Source organism: Buteo buteo, chromosome 2, assembly GCF_964188355.1.
Source record: "Buteo buteo chromosome 2, bButBut1.hap1.1, whole genome shotgun sequence".
Taxonomy (NCBI): Eukaryota; Metazoa; Chordata; class Aves; order Accipitriformes; family Accipitridae; genus Buteo; species Buteo buteo.
In genome coordinates this window covers 5,383,580-5,402,194 of record NC_134172.1, presented here as the reverse complement: position 1 = coordinate 5,402,194, position 18,615 = coordinate 5,383,580, and the positions used below count along the sequence as shown (strand labels likewise).

General features: G+C 41.7%; 1 protein-coding gene across 2 annotated transcripts in view; it reads right to left on the bottom strand.

The window, feature by feature from the left end:
• CRHR2 (corticotropin releasing hormone receptor 2) overlaps positions 1–18,615 on the bottom strand; it is a 161,012-nt gene that overhangs the window by 15,921 nt on the left and 126,476 nt on the right. For both annotated transcript variants that reach the window (XM_075044412.1, XM_075044419.1), the window contains 2 exons: positions 4,873–4,958; positions 1,524–1,659 (listed from right to left, as the gene is read on the bottom strand). In XM_075044412.1, coding sequence (XP_074900513.1) covers positions 1,524–1,659; positions 4,873–4,958 — 222 coding nt within the window. The remainder of the gene's footprint in view (positions 1–1,523; positions 1,660–4,872; positions 4,959–18,615) is intronic.

Below are 18,615 nucleotides of genomic sequence, written 5' to 3'. Positions count from 1 at the left end.
GCCACTTCAGCTGTGCTAAAGTGTAACTACAGCTTCCAGCTGCCTCCCCAAAATGGCACAGAGCCCTCAGAGGTGCGATGTGATGCCTGCCAGCTCTATGTGGATGTCTCAGACACTTACAGGGGGGTGTCAAATGGCCTTAGGTGGTCTGGTGTGGGCAAGTGTATCATCAAGTTGCTTACATTCATCTGAGCTGAATTGTTCTGTGGAATCTATTGACAGCAGTGACTAGACCCCTGTAATGACTGCAAAGATTGTAATGACTATAATGGAAGCTCAGATGACAGCAGGATGACACTTTCATCTCTAAACCTGTGAGTGGAATGCTACCCATTTTGCTTTCAGCAATGGACTGTAATTATTGTCACCATAAAGGAGAGATTCACTGTGCTTTCTTTCTTACATATCTCTTTGTAATGCTAACAATAAAATAAGCAGTGTAGAATTTTTTGAGATATTGAGCATCAGCAAATAAAAAATACAATTAATTTTAGGGAATGAAAAATGTGGATTGGTTCCCTGGTAAAGGCTAAAGTTCTTTCGTTCATAGATTAACAGGGACATTTTTCATTTTGGATGTTCAGTTGCGATTTCTGGTGAGATGCTCTGTGTTTCAAAGCTAAACATGCAATCGGTAAAAATGGTAATCCAAAGCTCAAAACTTTTGTAACCCATAACCCTAGATTTGGCTCGACAGCATGTGTGCTGTATATTTGTATTGATAACCTGGGTATCAGAGTGCTTGTTCCTGCAGATATCAGAGGTAAAACATTAATGTCAAACATAGTTCCACCCTACTTCAAGAAGATCTTTAAGCAGAGGTAAAGCTCTAGGACACACCTAAGCAGAAATGTGTGGCTAAACACCATTCCAGGTCTTCAGTCACTTTTGGTTTTGTGCCAAATCGTGAAAGCTGGGGCAATTACTCCTGTTCCACTGCCTTTTACATCCTGGCAGAACTTCTGTTAAATTCGGGGGAGGGAGGAGATAGGGTATGAGTTCTCAGTTGGTACAGTGTGATGGCTGAGTGCATGCACCATTGCAGGACAGCTGGAGCGAGAGGCTGGGCAATATAGCTAATATCTTAATCAAATAAGCCCAACAGGTAAGAGTTGTTTCCCTTTGTTTTAGCAACATCTAGTCTAAGTCTCAGCTCACTGTGTGCTCTGTGAAGAGAGAGGTACCTTGGGAGGGTGATTCATCATCCTCTCTCAGGCAGTTTAGGATAGGATGAAACATCTCTCTCTCCATTGACTTTAGATGGAGCCCAGGTGAGGAGCTGTAGCTATAGACTGAACATAGTGCTGATGTTAAGGGAGATGAATCCCTCCAGTACACACCTGAGAGGAGATCGCCACTCCATATGACATGCTTATATATCTATTACACAAGCATGAACAAAACTGAGCTATTTTCAACTAACATTTCTCTCGTGGACTTCATTGCCGTAAGTTTCATGGCTGAAAAGCACTTGAGAATCCTTTCAGCAGCAGCTGATACCAGCTGTAAACTTGCTCTCTTACCTGAAAGGACTGCAGGAAGGAATTGAAATAGATGAAGACAATCTGGGAGATGTCGTCTTCACCAGGGTTGACAAAGAAAAGCATGTAGGTGATGCCTAGCAGAGGCAGAAGAACTAACGTTGCCTTGACTGCCTTCCTGTGGGCAGGAAACAAAAACCACAAGTGAACACAAGAAAGAACAACGGTGTTATGTGAACCACTGTAGATTGACCCAATCCAAACAAATCACTCCTTTAGCGGAGAGAGAGGATGAGTCTCAGAGCAATTCAGAGGGAAGTGAAGTACCTACATCAGCTAGAGAGGGAACTTAGATGCCTCCTTAAGGCAGTTCAGCACTTGCACATGTCAAACAGGGTGAGAAGAAAACAAAGGACAGCCTAAAACATGTTTGCTCAGGGCTGTCCAGTATGTACAGTCACTGAAGGAAAAGCATTTTAAGAAATTCACATGTCAGCTTCTGTCCAGTGCCTAACACGAGTGAATGGAGTTAGGGAACACAAGTACTCCCTGTGGCTACCTCCATCTCTTGAGGCATGCTGCTACAGCAGTGATAGCAGTGGAAGCCTGTATTTGCACAATGGCCAAATAATTTGAGTTTTTTCCTCGGAGGCCATCCAAGTTTTAGACACTTCTCAGCCTGCCTGCACAGGAACAGTCCCAAGGTTTGTGACCAGCTTATTGTGTAACCCCAGATGGAGGCTCCTAGCGTCCTCAGGCAGTGAAGAACACAAGTTTCTTAGGGCTTGGGAGAGGATATTCAAGAGGGAGCCAAAGGGATCCCATGCCTGAAAGGCTGGATAGAGTTTAGCAGAGGAGCATGGAAAGAGTGACAGCCTCCACTTTGGGTTGTGAAGCCACAGGTGAGTTTGCTAGTTAACACTTTCTAACCAGTGCCTGATCACTTGGAGAAACATGTTCTGGGAAAACATTTGCCTTTGAATCCTGCTGTTCGTCCCCACACCCTGAACTCCAGGGGAAAAATGGAAACCTTTTTTATATCCCTCCTTTTCTCACTTGTCTTCCTCCAGACAGTTTCTGTCCTATCAATGAGGCTTGTATTAGGCTGAAGCCTTGAGATTCTCTGCAGCTCCAATGAGTGATTTCTTGCACCTCAGGGTAATGTGGTAAGTACACAGTTTAGCTGCTGACCAGGGCAGGAATGCTGTGCCCGTGAGACCTGATCTACTCCTATCTTTTGATTCTCTCTGGAGTATAAATGCTCGCTGTCTTTCTGCAACACCTGCACACCAAACACAGTTGTTTAGGGCTGTCTTATAAATAATAAACAAGCACAATGCACACAATGCACACAAGTGCACAATGAAGCATAAGTAATTATTAACAGAATTATTAGGCTAATCTTTATTACTGGTCCTATAATAGTGTCCTGGGATGTCAGCTGCAGAACAGCACTTGTGCTAGATACTTTACAAACACAGAAGACTGCAATTTTGCTAAATCTGTATAAATGTCTGTATAATGCTGTAACAGGTAGATTAAAGAGAGGCAGGTAGGCAGGCAAGGGAGCAGAAAAACATTGCCAGTGTCAGGATAGCACAACAGTCTTAACAAAGTAGCTGCCATATCGTTTAATACTTGCTTAACAAATGTTTGCACTACGCAGCTTTAGAGTAGCAAGGCTTGCTTCAGGCTTTCCTGGCATTATTAGAGTTGCTATTTAGGCTGTGAAAAAGAAGATTCCCTCACAGAGCTTGTAGCGAGGATAAGATCACTGTCATCTCTTCAAGGATGAAGGCAGTTACTTTAGATTGCCTCAGAATATAGTATCTCTAATGCTCCCTGGAAACTGCGGCAGGGAGAAAAATATACTGAGATTTGAATCAGTGTTTTTTCATTGTAGTTTTAGTTTTATGGCATGAAGTTTGAGCATGAAAAAGGGGTATTCATTTCTTAGGAAATGTGCAGAGAAGAGTCTGAACAAGAAGGTCAGACCACTGCATTAACTTCATATTTGTCCCCAAACCTGAGACTGGAGTAAAAGGAAGGAATCAGGCAAAATAACAAAACCCCATTACTGCAGAAAAACTGCTTCCAAAGTCAAGAGCAGGCTCATTTGAGGACATCAAGATTCAAGCCTCGGCTTGATACACTGAGATTTTATCTACAAATGATTTAGAGGATTGTGACTGAACCTTACTCCACAAAACCTGTGCTGTTTCCCAGTGTAAGGACCTGTCTGTCCATAAATGCTCCAAACATCCTGCAAGATACTGCAAATTATGAAAGGAAGGGCATGCAGCATCTCCTGATCTCTAAGAATTTGCTTTTAGACTGTTTAGGCTGATCTAAGCCCATATTGCTGCCAGAAGGGGCCAGGCCACCTTCCTTCTGCTGCCCTGGGCTAAACATTCCTGTCTTCTCCTTTCTGCCACACTAGTGCCCGTGAGGTCGCAGAGTCAGCCACGTCGGGGAACTGATCTACCTGAGAAGCCACCCCATATAAAGGTAACGATTAGTTGAGGATCAGGTCCATGATGCAACCCCCCAAGTGGTTACACTAATGCTGGTACCAGCTGAAGGGAAGGGCCACAATTGCCCTCCATTCCCATACATTTTGCTTTAAAAAGAACATTAAACCCTACTGTAAATACCTGTGTGCACCCAGTAATCATCAGTAATGATACTGCTATTGATTACAGAGATGATATGAGAGTTTTGGCCCAGGCTCTGCTCTTCTTTTACTTCTGGCTCTGCTAGGCTATTACTATGAACAGGGATCTTAATATGCATATGCACATGATTTATTGGGAAGTCTCGATAGTATAGTGTTCTGCACTGACAAAGCTAGGGACTGGGACAGACGAGCAACCTAGTAGTGAATGAACAGTTTTTCACTGATTCTCCAGATTAGCTGAATGAATGGTCTAGTCATCAGTGAAAGGAGTTATGATATATTTACATAAAATAATACATATGCTTGTGTACATACAGAAATTGATAAAGTTCCTATCCTCACTTGAAATTGAATCCTTCAGATTTCATTGGAAGGGAGAAATTTCACGTGTGTGTTGGGGCATGTGCAAGCCTGAAGGAGGTCAAGAAAGAGGCTAGTGGCTGCAGCAGTGCATGTGTCTCTGTGCCTGTAAACCTAGGCTGTTTGCATTGTTTGGACATTGAAGTGGGGTGGATAGAAAAAATGCAGGCATGCTTTTACGGATAGCCTGCAAAAATATATATTGTGTACCTAACTGTATGAGCTCAAGGGGCAAGTAAGACACCCTCTGAGATCAACAGTGGCATCTGGAAAGACAAAGGTGGGACAAGGACAGGGCAGGCAAGGCGGTTCTTTATTAACACCAGAAATAGCAAGAAGCATCAGCTGACTTACCTGTACTGTATCGTTTCTGAAGTGGTTGAAGCTCTCAGCTTTGTCATTAAAATCCTAACTATGTTAAATAGAAATACAAAATTTATCTGGAAAAGAAGGAAGAGAGAGGGAAAAATAAGACCAGTGAGTCAAATAATGGCTTAAAGGATGTGATACTCCTTAAAAGGCACATTTTGCAGTTCCAGTCTGATTGAAAACAGCCTCTTGGTTTTAGCATTGATTGCAACAGACTCATAAGTATACTAGAAATATCAGAGTATGCAGCAAATATCCAACAGCTATTAAAGTTTTCGAAACTGCAATGAAAATGGAGTACAAAAATAATGGTCCCAGCAAGGAACTTACTTTTACTCCCTTTTACTCCTTTCCTCGGTGTCACAAGGAACTAAGGGTGGGATTTGTTCGTCTATTTGCATCTCTCTCTGGCTGAGCTCATCCAAGGCTCCCTGCACAGAGTATTTGGCAGCACTGTGCTGTGTTGATATGGCAGGCGTTTGAAACCATTCTCCCATTCCACAGCAGGCTGTAACGATGAGGTAGGGCCCTCCAGACCCAAAGTACGAGGCTGCATTGCGGAGATCTGAATGTGAGCTAGTCACACCGGACTGCCTTTATATTCAGTGGAGGCTATACATTGCACTCCAAAAGAGACGTTTAAAACAAAGCAGATGAATCATACCTGAATTTTTTTTGCCTATTTTTTTCACTGTCTTAAAGGTGAGATGATGGATTTACCACTTCCCCTTTTAATCTGCTGAGCTAGGTAATTATTATTTCTGTTACAATCTCACCACTGAGAATTGAGATTTGCTCTAATTACTGTTGTCGTAGCATCTGCTAGCGAGTTTCTTACATAAGTTTCCTCTCAGTGTAAGCAGGAAAGAAAAAAACTGACTCTGATTTGTAGACTGTGATCAGCAGAAGGATTTGGCACCTAGGAGCAAGTTTTGGGTTGCTTTCAACACATAAAGTAGGGTAGCTTACAACGTACTGACCTGTCTCAAAATTGTCGGTGATGTACACTTGTCAGAACTACAGAACTGTTATCTCAGGAAATTTGAGGTCACAACCTAAGCTTGTGGGAAGATATTTCTCTCACATGCATTTCCAGAGTCCCAGGGCTCCTGGCACTTTCCAGTTTATAAATGCAACAGTTCTGTGATTGACTTCCAACTATTTAAGAACGCTGTAGCAGAGCTGCCAATTTAAAGGTGTTCTTAAAATATACTCATTTTTTTCCAATGCACTGTGGTATATTTCCATGATTACAGTATCTTGGCATCCATCATATCATTCCCTGCGGTTACTGCAACATTGTTTATAAAAAATGGTGCAATAAGCACCTGAATAGACACTGGGAGACTCGCACTGTTAGGAATCATAGAATCATTTAGGTTGGAAAAGACCTTTAAGATCATCGAGTCCAACTGTTAAACTAACACTGGCAAGTTCACCACTAAACCATGTGCCTAACTGCCATATCTACATGTCTTTTAAATACCTCATGTACATTAAACACTTATTACGTGAGATGCAAAAATGCTGCTCTAGGAGTTAACGTGACATTTTTTGAAATTATTTTCTTAACAGAGCAGGGCCTTAAGGGAGTATAAGAAATAAATAGAACAGTGCAGTCTGTATATTTGTTCTTGCTAGAATTGTCTTTGTAATATTTAAGAGCTTGAAGTCAACTGGTTCTCACTTTATTTATCAGAGACAAAACCAGCTTCATATCACTGGTTTGACTTGAATCTTCAACTCCTCACATTGGTGACTGCACCATTAACAGAAAGAGAAATGTTCAGGCAGTCTCTACTGAGGGGGAGGTGAATGGGGGTGTCCTTCACCCCCAGAAACAAAACTTCTGCCTCTGAAATGCTGCTATGAAATCTTGAGGTTCTTCATCAGCTCAGAGCCAGGTTTGGGTTACTTCTACCAAGGATGCAAAAAAGGCACCAATCCAAAACCTGCCACTTTTGCAATCGTAATGGAGGGTGCCAGGTGGAATTATAGACTCTTAGGCAAGGGCAAGCTCCAAATAAAAGTAGGACTAATCACATGGGATTAACATGATGAAATGGACTGGAGAAAGCATTTCAAGTTTCATGAGTCCTACTTTGATGTGACAGCAGGGAACTGGAAATTCAAATTGCCACAGGCTGCAACAGAAAAATTAGGGATTTTGATCTTTTCTGAAATTAAATTGCAGAAGTGTGATTCATAAGTCCAGAAGGAGAATTGCTAGCTGAAAAGTTTGGGAGTTACTTCACTAGAAATACTCTTATGTTATATAAATCAATTTTTCATTCTCCCACTCTTTCCCCTAAGCTCCCCCTACCCAAGGGTTGCAGAAAGAAACCAGTGATGACATACAGAAAGGATGTATTAATACTTCTCACCTAGATATGTTTGCACTGATCCCCAGTGACAGCTGGCTTGTTCATCTCGTTGGCAGCAGTAATACTGGCTGTCTCAGCTGAAGATCACTGTGTGCTGGGTACCACCAAAAGCTGAGCATCCCCATGGAGGCCACATTCAGGGAGACAATTCAGCTACCCAAGCTCACACCACAGTAGCATTTGAGGTACTCTTGCATAGCTAAGACCTACGAGTGGCACTGATATGTGTGACACAGGGCTGGTGAGAGACCACAACTGTCTACAGCAGCAACAGGAAGGTAGATACACTGGTGCTTACTTTAACAAGCCGCTCAGGTGTCAGAGTAAAGCCTGTTAGGGACATTTCTATAATATTTTCTAGGAGAGAGGAACACTGAGGCTAGAACAGGGGCATCGGCCACTCACCCTGAGTCCTCTTCCTAGTTCTTGCATTGAATATGCTGCATATCCTTAGTCACTTGGGCAGTGTTCGAGCCTGTGGGTCTTAAGACAGACACTAAAATCCACCTGAGGACGTACTCAGTAATCTCAAGTCTGCATTTCAGAGTGACCGTCACCCTGCCTCTTCCATTAATGTTTGTAGTCATGTACTTGTCAACAAGGTGGATGGTCTTGCAAACATCTTATTGTTACACCATTTTCCTTCTGTCTTTCTCCCAAAGTTCTCCTTTGCTGTGCAATCTTTCAAATGCTGGAGGGGATGCTTTAGGTCTCATGCCTGCAATAAAACTGAGTAGTCTTGTAGATGGCCCAAAGGTAGATATCTGCCCCTGAGTTAGTTACCACTAGCTCCTTAAATAACCGATAGAGAAAAATAGCTACTTCTACGTTATAGTTCCTCCTGTCTATTTGAGATGTTTATTTCAGCATGAGAAGACTCTCCCTGCTTTGAAGTGCCTCTTTATGTAACTTGCACAGGCAGACCTGTTGGGAAGGCATATATTATAGGGCTGTATTACAGGGTTGCATTTAGTTGCCTAAACACAGTCACTGAGAGCCATTTTTGGTGCCATGGTGTATCCTGTCTGATCTCAAACTACTACTTCCGAACAGCATGGGCTTTCTAGAGGATCTGTATCCTCTCTGCCAGACCCACGTGGGGCTGATAGAGCATCTGAGAAGGTACTATGCATCTGTTTAGCCAAAAAGATCTCTCCTCTGAGTTAGATTGAATAAATCCTACCTTGATAGTCTTTACATTTCCCAATGGAACAGCTGTGAATACAAAGTCACACTGATTTTTTGGAAAAGCATGAAGGAACAGAATAAGACTTCTTTGGCTAATGCTTGGCTGCCTTAACCCATTTGGCACTTTGGTGCTACAGTAATAACAGAAAATCTGTCCCACTGCTCACCCAAGGCTCCAGAAACATTGATCTCAAATTCCACCTTACCTAACTGCAGAAACAAACTCAGACCTGGGAGTTTTATTTCCTGTTCTGATCCTCATAAATGGCTGTTCTGTAAATAGCAAACCTGTATCCATCCAAACTCCTCTGGATTCTTAGGGACGGTCCCAAGTTTAAACTGGTCTGAACTCCAGATCTGACATTTGCTCACACAATTACACTTCGCTAACATTTAATAAAATGCATTTAAAATGCCTGTCAAAGCCCTGATAGTCACCTAAGGACAAATGTCAGACCTGACACCCAGTCATCTCATCACCATGCATACCCTGATGTGTAATGAAAGAGTGTGAAGACAAATACTCAATGACACTGCCCAAGTACACAGTCCTAGCTTTCAGCAACAGGCAACTCTGAGGACTTTTTGAGACAGGCATTAGAGACTCATCTCTGTGCCTCAATGAGCTTTTCCTCCCTGAATGGGTCTAATCCATTAATTCAATTTCCTCTTGTTTTCATCTTTACGACACCCGTTGTGAGTGAGTACTATACTTTAGCAGCTCATGAGGAGGAAGGAGGAAAATTTGAAAAGAAAATAAATTTGCTTGAAAAGCAAAGAGAAACCTGTTCCAAGAGAAGGAGGATAGGAAAAAAGTAACATCAAAATTTGGTCCATCTTTCCCTGCAAACCAGAGTCTTGTTTTTTTAAAAGGGCTGATAAATGGGACAAGAGGAAGTAGAGCATCCTGGGCTGGCTGGAAGGTACAGGAAAAATGCGTCATATATATCAGCCCAAGAGATGATGGCTGGGATGCAAAGATGATCATCAGGTCAGGAGAATCCTATGGCCTTTTCTATGCATAAAGTAAGGTTAAAAAAATCATTCACATCTCCTTCTGGTTTTAGAATCTATGAATAATGTATGCAGCTCTTTCAAGGCTTGGTTTTCCACTTTTGCCCAGAGCTACTTTCCACAGCTGTCATCGCACCACAACAGGACATGAGTGCAGCCTTTGGTTTGTTATGCACAAAGCTCGTGTTATTGGCTTCATCCTACAGGCTTCTTCAGGAAAAAGAATAACTAATTCTTCCCCATCCTAGGTCAGCTACATAAGAGAGAAAAGTGAAGTGACTTGGCCTTGCCTATACAGTGATTCCATCACACAGTGAGGATAAGAAGAGTAAAAGCATAAGGAGCTGAGATTGGCATAATTTCATTTTAGATTACTTCTAGGCAGCTGGTTATCCCAGGCTCTATTTATATTTAGTAGAGAAAGGCACTTTTTAACAGTGGTTCATTTGACACATTTTAAATGAGTGGTTTTGGATAAATAGTGCTTGGACTTGAACCAGTTGCCCACACAAATCATCCAGTGATCTTCAGATCGTCGAGGGGTATCCCACCTGAGCTTCAACTGAATGAATGTGGCTGTATCTACTGAGAATCTGTGACATTATATTATGTGAAAGCTTAAAAAATGTTTTGAGGCACCGACATCATGGGTTCCCTTTTGTCTCTATTAAAGTTTCTCTGAGAGATCTTTAAGACCTGAATAGGATAACTTCTCAAAGGCAGAGCTTAGCAAGCAAAAAATTCCAAGGCAAAAATGCAAATATGGTAACATCAAGATACTTGTTTCTGGTTTTGCCTACTAGAAACACATTTCAGTGTGTTCAATATTAATGATTTCTTTTAAAAGAACATTCCTTCATTTCAGAAAGACATTTGGCTCAGTAGGACCTTCACAGATACTCAAACAGGTCTAATGTGAAGATCAATTTTCACTGCATAATCAGATGTATTTTTATTGTTCGTTTGTCCACACTGGGTCTGATACCACAGCTCATAGGGATGATAGCTTGAGTTCATTCAGGACAGAAGACACAATCTGGGAGTCAAACAGGGAACCGGCTGCTGCACACAGCCTGCAAAAGCTGAAGGCTTTGAAATGAAAATGGAGCTATTTTCTCAGCTGGAGAGAATCCATACAGTTCTAGTGACTACCAGATTGATTCTGATTTACAAGCAAAGAAAATGAAGCGTCTGGTGTCTATTCCTTATATATATATAGCGGCGTTTCAAAGGAAGAAAGATCTTACTACTGCAAAGTGAGTTTTCCTAGAAAAGAGCCTCTGTACCATATCTAGCAAAGTACAGAATTATTTGTCAAGGCCCTTCTTGTTATTATTGGAGGTCTGTGTCAACAAATTAATTTCTCTTAGAATTGGACAGCTCTAACAAAACCCACACATCAGTTCCATATATGGAGACTGATGAATGGACATTTAAGAGAATGATGACAGGGAGTGCATCCTTTTTATTTATTTTTAATCTCACTTGATATTTTTATTCATTTCTTTTTATACATGTTTTCTGCTTCATAATGGAAAATAGTACCAAGGATTTTTCCCTTGATATTTATTGATAGATAAAATCAGTCCAAAGGTGAGGTCTTGAAGACAGAATAAACCAGCTTATTATTCTCTTACTTTTATTTATGATGTGCTAAGAATATCCTTATTGCTGGAATAAGACCTGCTCCAGCTACAGATGGGAAAGAAGTAGTTTTCATACCTTGCCAGGGCTTTGGAAGTTTAGTGTTTCCATTTCCAAATAGAAATGAAAATTCAGAGCCCCCAAATGGAGTTACAAGCCAATGATCCAAAAAGCATTTGGACCATCTGTTTTGGCACTGATCAATTATGATCTGAACATCCAAACCCAGAAGCTCTTTTGAACCAAAAGAAAGTTTTCAGTGAAAGATTTCAGTCATAAAAATTTTCTGTCATAAAAAACCAAACTCCATTTGAGAGGAAATTTATCTCCCTTAGTGAGATGAAATAGCCAAAATATTCCAAGATGCACAAAAGAGGGAACGCTGACTCTGAAGTCTTCTTTGCAGTTTTCCTTAAGCTCAGGAGTTTAAATGGGAAGTCATTAAGATCTTCTCCTTCTCTTTTGAGAGTTTAATGGGCAACTAGCATTTATTTTGCTCGTTTCTGCTAGGCTTCTTATTTTGTGCTTCACAAAAAGCTTTTACTTCTGTGCTTCTTAGAATGTTCGCTCCTCTTCACTCCCAGGAAATGTAAATATTATTCTATTTAGACTTCGCATTTTCATGCAATGTGGTAAAATTGACCCCAGGATTAAGTAACCCATATTGGCATCAGAGCAGTCATTTTAGCTGAAGCATTATATACAGTCATCCTGACCTTGAATAGTCTGCCAGTTTATTAATGTCTTGTTTTAATTGTTCTATCATAATTCCTGACATGATTCTCAGAAAGGGCCTTTATATGGGATAAAGCCCTGGAGGGAAGAGGGGCCTGAGAAAGCTGGTAAATATTCAAGGGTTGCCTCCTCCAAGCTCCGGAGCGATGCATCCCAACAAAGAGGAAGTCAGGGAAAAACACCAGGAGGCCTGCATGGATGAACAAGGAGCTCCTGGGCAAACTCAGACACAAAAAGGAAGCCTACAGAGGGTGGAAGCAAGGACAGGTAGCCTGGGAGGAACACAGAGAAATTGTCCAAGCAGCCAGGGATCAGGTTAGGAAAGCTAAAGCCCTGAGAGAATTAAATCTGACCAGGGACGTCAAAGGCAACAAGAAAAGCTTCAATAGGTACATCAGTGATAAAAGGAAGACTAGGGAAAATATGGGCCCTCTCCAGAAGGAAACAGCAGACCTGGTTACCTGGACATGGAGAAGGCTGAGGTAGTCAACAACTTTTTTGCCTCAGTCTTCACCAGCAAGTGCTCCAGCCTCACCAGCCCAAACACAGAAGGCAAAGCCAGGGACTGGGAGAATGAAGAACTGCCCACTGTACAAGAAAATCAGGTTTAAGACCATCTAAGGAACCTGAAGGTGCACAAGTCCATGGGACCTGATGAGATGCATCCACAGGTCCTGAGGCAACTGGTGGATGAAGTGGCTAAGCCACTACCCATCATATTTGAGAAGTCGTGGCAGTCCGGTGAAGTTCGCACTGACTGGAAAAGGGGAAACATAATCCCCACTTCTAAAAAGGGAAAAAAGGAAGAACCAGGGAATGACAGGCCAGTCAGTCTCACCTCTGTGCCCGGCAAGATCATGGAGTGGATCCTCCTGGAAACTATGCTAAGGCCCATGGAAAACAAGGAGATGATTGGTGACAGCCAACATGGCTTCACTAAGGGCAAATTGTGCCTGACAAATTTAGTGGCCTTTTATGATGGGGTTATACTGTTGGTGGATAAGAGAAGAGCAATGGATGTCATCTACCTGGACGTGTGCAAAGTGTCTGATACTGTCCTGCATGACATCCTTGTCTCTAAATTGAAGAGACATGGATTTGACGGATGGACCACTTGGTGGATAAGGAATTGGCTGGACGGTCGCACTCAAAGAGTCATGGTCAATGGCTTGATGTCCGAATGGAGACCAGTGACAAATGGCACTCTTCAGGTGTCAGTATTGTGACCGGCACTGTTTAACGTGTTTTTCGGTGACATGGACAGTGGGATTCAGTGCATCCTCAGCAAGGTTGCTGACGACACCAAGCTGTGTTGTGCAGTTAACACGCTGGAGGGAAGAGATGCCATCCAGAGGGACAGGCTTGAGAGGTGGGCCCGTGTGAACTTCATGAAGTTCAACAAGGCCAAGTGCAAGGTCCTGCACATGGGTTGGGGCAATCCCAAGCGCAAATACAGGCTGGGCAATGAGTGGATTGAGAGCAGCCCTGCAGAGAAGGACTTGGGGCTATTAGTAGGTGAAAAACTGAATATGAGCCAGCAATGTGCGCTCACAGCCCAGAAAGCCAATCACAGTCTGGGCTGCATCAAAAGAAGTGTGGCCAGCAGGTCAAGGGAGGTGATCCTGTCCCTCCACTCCACTCTCGTAAGACCCCATCTGCAGTACTGCATTCAGCCTTGGGGACCCCAACATAAGAAAGACATAGACCTGCTTGAGTGGGTCCTGAGGAGGGCCACAAAGATGATCAGAGGGCTGGAGCACCTCTCCTGTGAAGACAGGCTGCGAGGGTTGCAGTTGTTCAGCCTGGAGAAGAGAAGGCTCTGGGGAAACCTTCCAGTACCTAAAGGGGGCCTACAGGAAAGATGGGGAGTGTAGTGATAAGATGAGGGGTAATGGCTTTAAACTGAAAGAGGGTAGATTTAGATTAGATATTAGGAAAAAATTCTTCACTGTGAGGGTGGTGAGGCACTGGAACACGTTGCCCAGAGAAGCTGTGGATGCCCCATCCCTGGCAGTGTTCAAGGCCAGGTTGGATGGGGCTTTGAGCAACCAAATCTAGTGGAAGGTGTCCCTGCCCATGGCAGGGGGGTTGGAACTAGATGATCTTTAAGGTTCCTTCCAACCCAAACCATTCTATGATCACAAAAGTTTCCCTTTCAAAGGTCACAGGCACCACAATGACTCCTTTTGGTATACAGCAAAGTGCTGGAAAATGCTATCTATCTGATCAGGGACAATGAGATGTGATTACGAAGAGTGAGGCATAATGTGGTGGATGGTCATGATCAGGGACACTGTGGAAGAGACTCCCTAGAGCAGCAGTGAAAGACCAACTCTTCAGGCAAGCAGAGCAGGACTATACACATCCTGAAGATTGTATGGGATGGAGTTGTATTTTGGTGGGGAAGGGAGAGAGTGGTAAATGAACAGACATCTTCATTACCTCATGTCTGTGTTACACATCAGCACACAGACCCTTGCCTTTGCTCACACTGACATCTAAACCCAAGTCCAAACACAACTCCAGTTCTAGTTGGGATCACACCGTTTCCTCACCAGAGCCCTGCATCATGCATGAACATGTCCACAGACTCTTTTGCAATCTTATAACCCCATCTGTGATCTCTTACTATTGTGCTGGTCCTTCTGGCTCTACTGAAACATCTTGTATTCAAAAAGCTCTGTTAAAGGAACATGCTGCAGGTCACTTCCCAGTCAAGTCAACTACCATAGGGTCTCTAGTCACATGTGACTCAACAGGGTTTCTCTCCAACTATTTCACCTGACAAGTCAGGAACACACTTAATGTTGCAACACCAGTAAACACATACCCTTGCAAAAATAACACTGGCTCACAGAGAGTTCTTGCCTGGAGGGAGTGGTAGCCCCTTGGCAACCAACTCACACACAGCACATTTTCAAATGACCAAGATGACATGACAGCCTAAACCATGGGCTTACTGCTGTGAATAGTCCACCTGGCAGTTCCCCAGGCTTGGCAAGTTCAAGTTGCCATGTGTTGACAGTAAGAACCACAAGACTCAAGAGATAGTCTTCCTCCAACGAGGAACTGTCCAGCCACTCACTGATGGAATGTCATTTCCTAGCTGGAAAGTGTTCCGAGTGACTTGACAGGATGAATTTTGGAGAGAGTTTTCTGGGCAACTGCTGCTGGTGATATGAGTTTCTTATTGGCTGTGGAACGTCTCACAAACAGAATCAGAAATTATAGAAAGAAAGAGACACTGTAGGAGGCTACATGGTACTGGATACCTTGTCTGACAGTATTGACTCCACAGATAGAAAATGTAAACAACAGGAAGACAGTAATAGGAATGATGGCAGAACTGGAGATAAATTCTGGATGGACTGTAATCAAATTAGCATATTATCTTTATCCTATGTGTAGCTATGACAGCATGGTTGCAAATCAGTGAAAATTATGATAAATGTCTTGCGAGAAAAACTCAGGGATGTCAACAGTTTGCAGGCCATGAACTACAACCTTGGTAGCAGTGCAAGAACTGGGAATCTGTAAAGAGAAAGAAATTTAAAAAAATCAATAGGAAAACTAAATTAATCAGCAATCCAGTGGTTGAGAAAAAACATAAGCCAGTCAGACAGGAAGGAGAAGGGAAAATGAAAAAGATATATCAATAAGAATAAACATAAAATTCTCAGTCTCTGAACAGAGCAATGCAGAACTGGAAGAATAAGTGTGAAGAGTCAGCAGAAACTAAGAAAATATTCAGAGAAGCAATTATATCAGCAAGGAAGATGCTTGCACGGAACTAGGGAATGCTTTTCAGAAAAAACAAATATGAAATGCATATAGATACATACATAGGTGCAATGCTTCCATATATAAAATGGCAAGTGAACAAACCTTTATGACTTTTTTAGATCAAAAGAAAGGAACTTTAGCAATGTGGACTGCAACATTTTGAGTGGAGTGTTATAGTCAAGCAAAAGGAATTGAAGATAAAGATTAAGATGCACTACAAATTTTATCTATTGGACAATGTCAGAAAGGAATGGAATCCATAAATATTGGTTAAATTGCTTAATAAACCTATTTCCCCTACCTGCAATACTTTTAAAGGCATATTGGAAAAAGATGTATGTAACAGGATGGCAGAAAGACAGCTCTGCTCTTCAGAAGTGTAAATGCATATATGGGGTTAGGATAATCATGCAAAAGCAGAAAGCAGCACATTTCAAGAAAAAAAAATTGATGTGTGAACACTGTACAGTATCATTACACTGATAAGCTAGGACACGGGATGGGAAGAATTGTTGAGTCAAGTTCTATACCTATTGTAAACAGTTGCAGTGAAGCATCCTTTGCACAAGTGGGCAATGTTAAATAGCTAGTATTCCTTTACTTCTATTGGAAGACAGCTAATGAAGCCTACTTCTATGAATGCTAGAAGTTTTCTTAATTTAGTTTAAACATATTAATGGTCACTTATGACAATTTCCTCTTTGTCGATAATACTAATAAGCTTAAGTACCTCCACTCTCCTCTGTGACATACTTATAAAAAACCACCACATCGTTCCACAGTCTTGCTTTTGAAAAACTAAACAAACTCAGATATTCACTGAAAGTTTCTCCATGACACGGTCTTCCACAACATCAGCCAGTGATTGCTATATATAAGATATTGTTATATCCCATAATCTGAAACTGAGCTGGAGCTGGACAAATTCTTTGCAAGCACTGTGAAGAAAAGCATTTGTAGAAATGAGGTGTAAAGGGGAAGAATTACATGGTTTGTGAAGTCCTCTGAAAGAGTCAGCATGGGGACAAGGGAGATCCAGCAGACAGTCTACTCAGGTTTCTGGAAGGAATTCAAATTTGTTTCTCCAAAGGCTCCTATAGAAACTTGGCTGTTACAGATTTGGAGGGAAGACCATTATACATAGACATATAAGAAAGAAAGGGTAGGAATACACACACACACACACACACACACACACACACACACACAGTCTGTTTTCTCAATGGAGAGAGGCTACAGGTAGATCTGTGCTGTTTTAACACAGACCTCAGCGATCTATAAAAGGGAATGAAGAGCAGGCTGACAGATTTTTAGTGACACTAAGCTACTCACGATAGCAAAAATAAAGGCTGATTGCAAAGAGCTGTATAGGGACTCACAATACTAAGTAACCAGGCAATAACGTGGCACATGAAATCACACGATATGAAGGTAACACAATGGGGAAGTAAAGCAATCTTAACTTTACATGAAGAGTTATGAGCTCTGGGTATTTTCATTCACAAAAGAAATGTTGGAATTACACTAGCTCCCTGAAAACTTCATCTCAGTTCCCAGTGGTACTCAAGAAAGGAAACAAAAAATATTTGGAATTACTGAGAAAGAAAAAGGAAATAGAACAGAGAACAGGATGCTGCTACAAAAAAATCCATTAGTGTGGTCACACCTTGAGTATTGGGGCAAGCTTTGATCTTGCCCCCACAAAAATGCTACGTCGTTAATGATTAGCACATCACAAAGACCACTTCAGCACATGTGTCAGCTATCTCTTGAGCAAAATTCCACATTGCAGTAAGGACAAGCTCATCTTAAGGACACTTAACTCTTCTACAGTACTTGTCATCCAGGGATCTCAAAGCCTTTTACAAAGGAAGATAAGTATCATAAAGCTTGCTTTATAGCTGGGGAAACTGAGACCTAGAGCAGCAAATCTAACTTGTTTAAAATAGCTGGTAAAGGCAGAGACAGAAGTGAACTCCAGGTCTTCATATCAGCTCATGAACCCACTTATGCCAGCAGTTAATTGATTGTGGTGAATTATTTTCAATGAGACCCAAAAAGCAGAGGTTACAAAACTGTTCGGTTCTTAAGCACAAAGGAAAAAAATCTATTAAAGCTGAATGTAAGGTCTGACAAAAACTAAATATTTGATCTGCCCATTTGAAAAACTGAAAATTTAATAAAATTTTAGCTCTGAGAAATATTGCAGAGCAGTTCATACCTGGGGACAGTTCACAACAGTAGTTACTGAGAAAAAAACAGCTCAGCTAACTGCCTCTGGTGCCTATTTTCCGAGGTTTGTCCTCTGATCTTGGTGTGTTTTCATGGTTCACCAGTTCTTTGACAGGGATTACATTTAAAATTGCCGAAATTTATTTTTCTTAATAAAATCAGTCTGAAATTCAGGCCCCTGGCATGTATTTCCAACCCTTTGCCCCTTCTTTACCTTCAGAGAGGGATGTGTGATTAAAACTTGGCTATGCCACTCTGAGGAAAGATACCAGAATTTAAAAAAAAAACACTAATTTGAAGAGAAAATACCTAACAGAGTATTTTTCTAGTGCTATCAGAAATTGAATTTCAAAGTATCCAATGTACTGAATGGTTAGATCTCTCCTGCAAGATGTTCAAGCCAAAATCCATTCAGGAATGAAACAAAGAAGGATGAATACCTACATTTTCTGCTTCACATTTCTTGTCAATAAAAATACAGGTTTCTCGCCCAATATGCAGTATCAGCATTTATACCCAGTTTCCTTTGCCTCTGAAATTGTCTCTGAAATTGTTTCCCTGTTTTCAGCCCAAGTCAGTGTTCAAGTTTCTTCTAAAGACAAGTTGGAAAGCAATCGAACAAATCTCTCTATTGAATTGTGCAAAGTTTTTGTACCCTGAGATATAACAGAGAATAATATGGTTTAAAGATGGACTTGAGGACTGCTACCATGATCAAAGGGCTTTATTTTTGGCCAATCTTTATTTT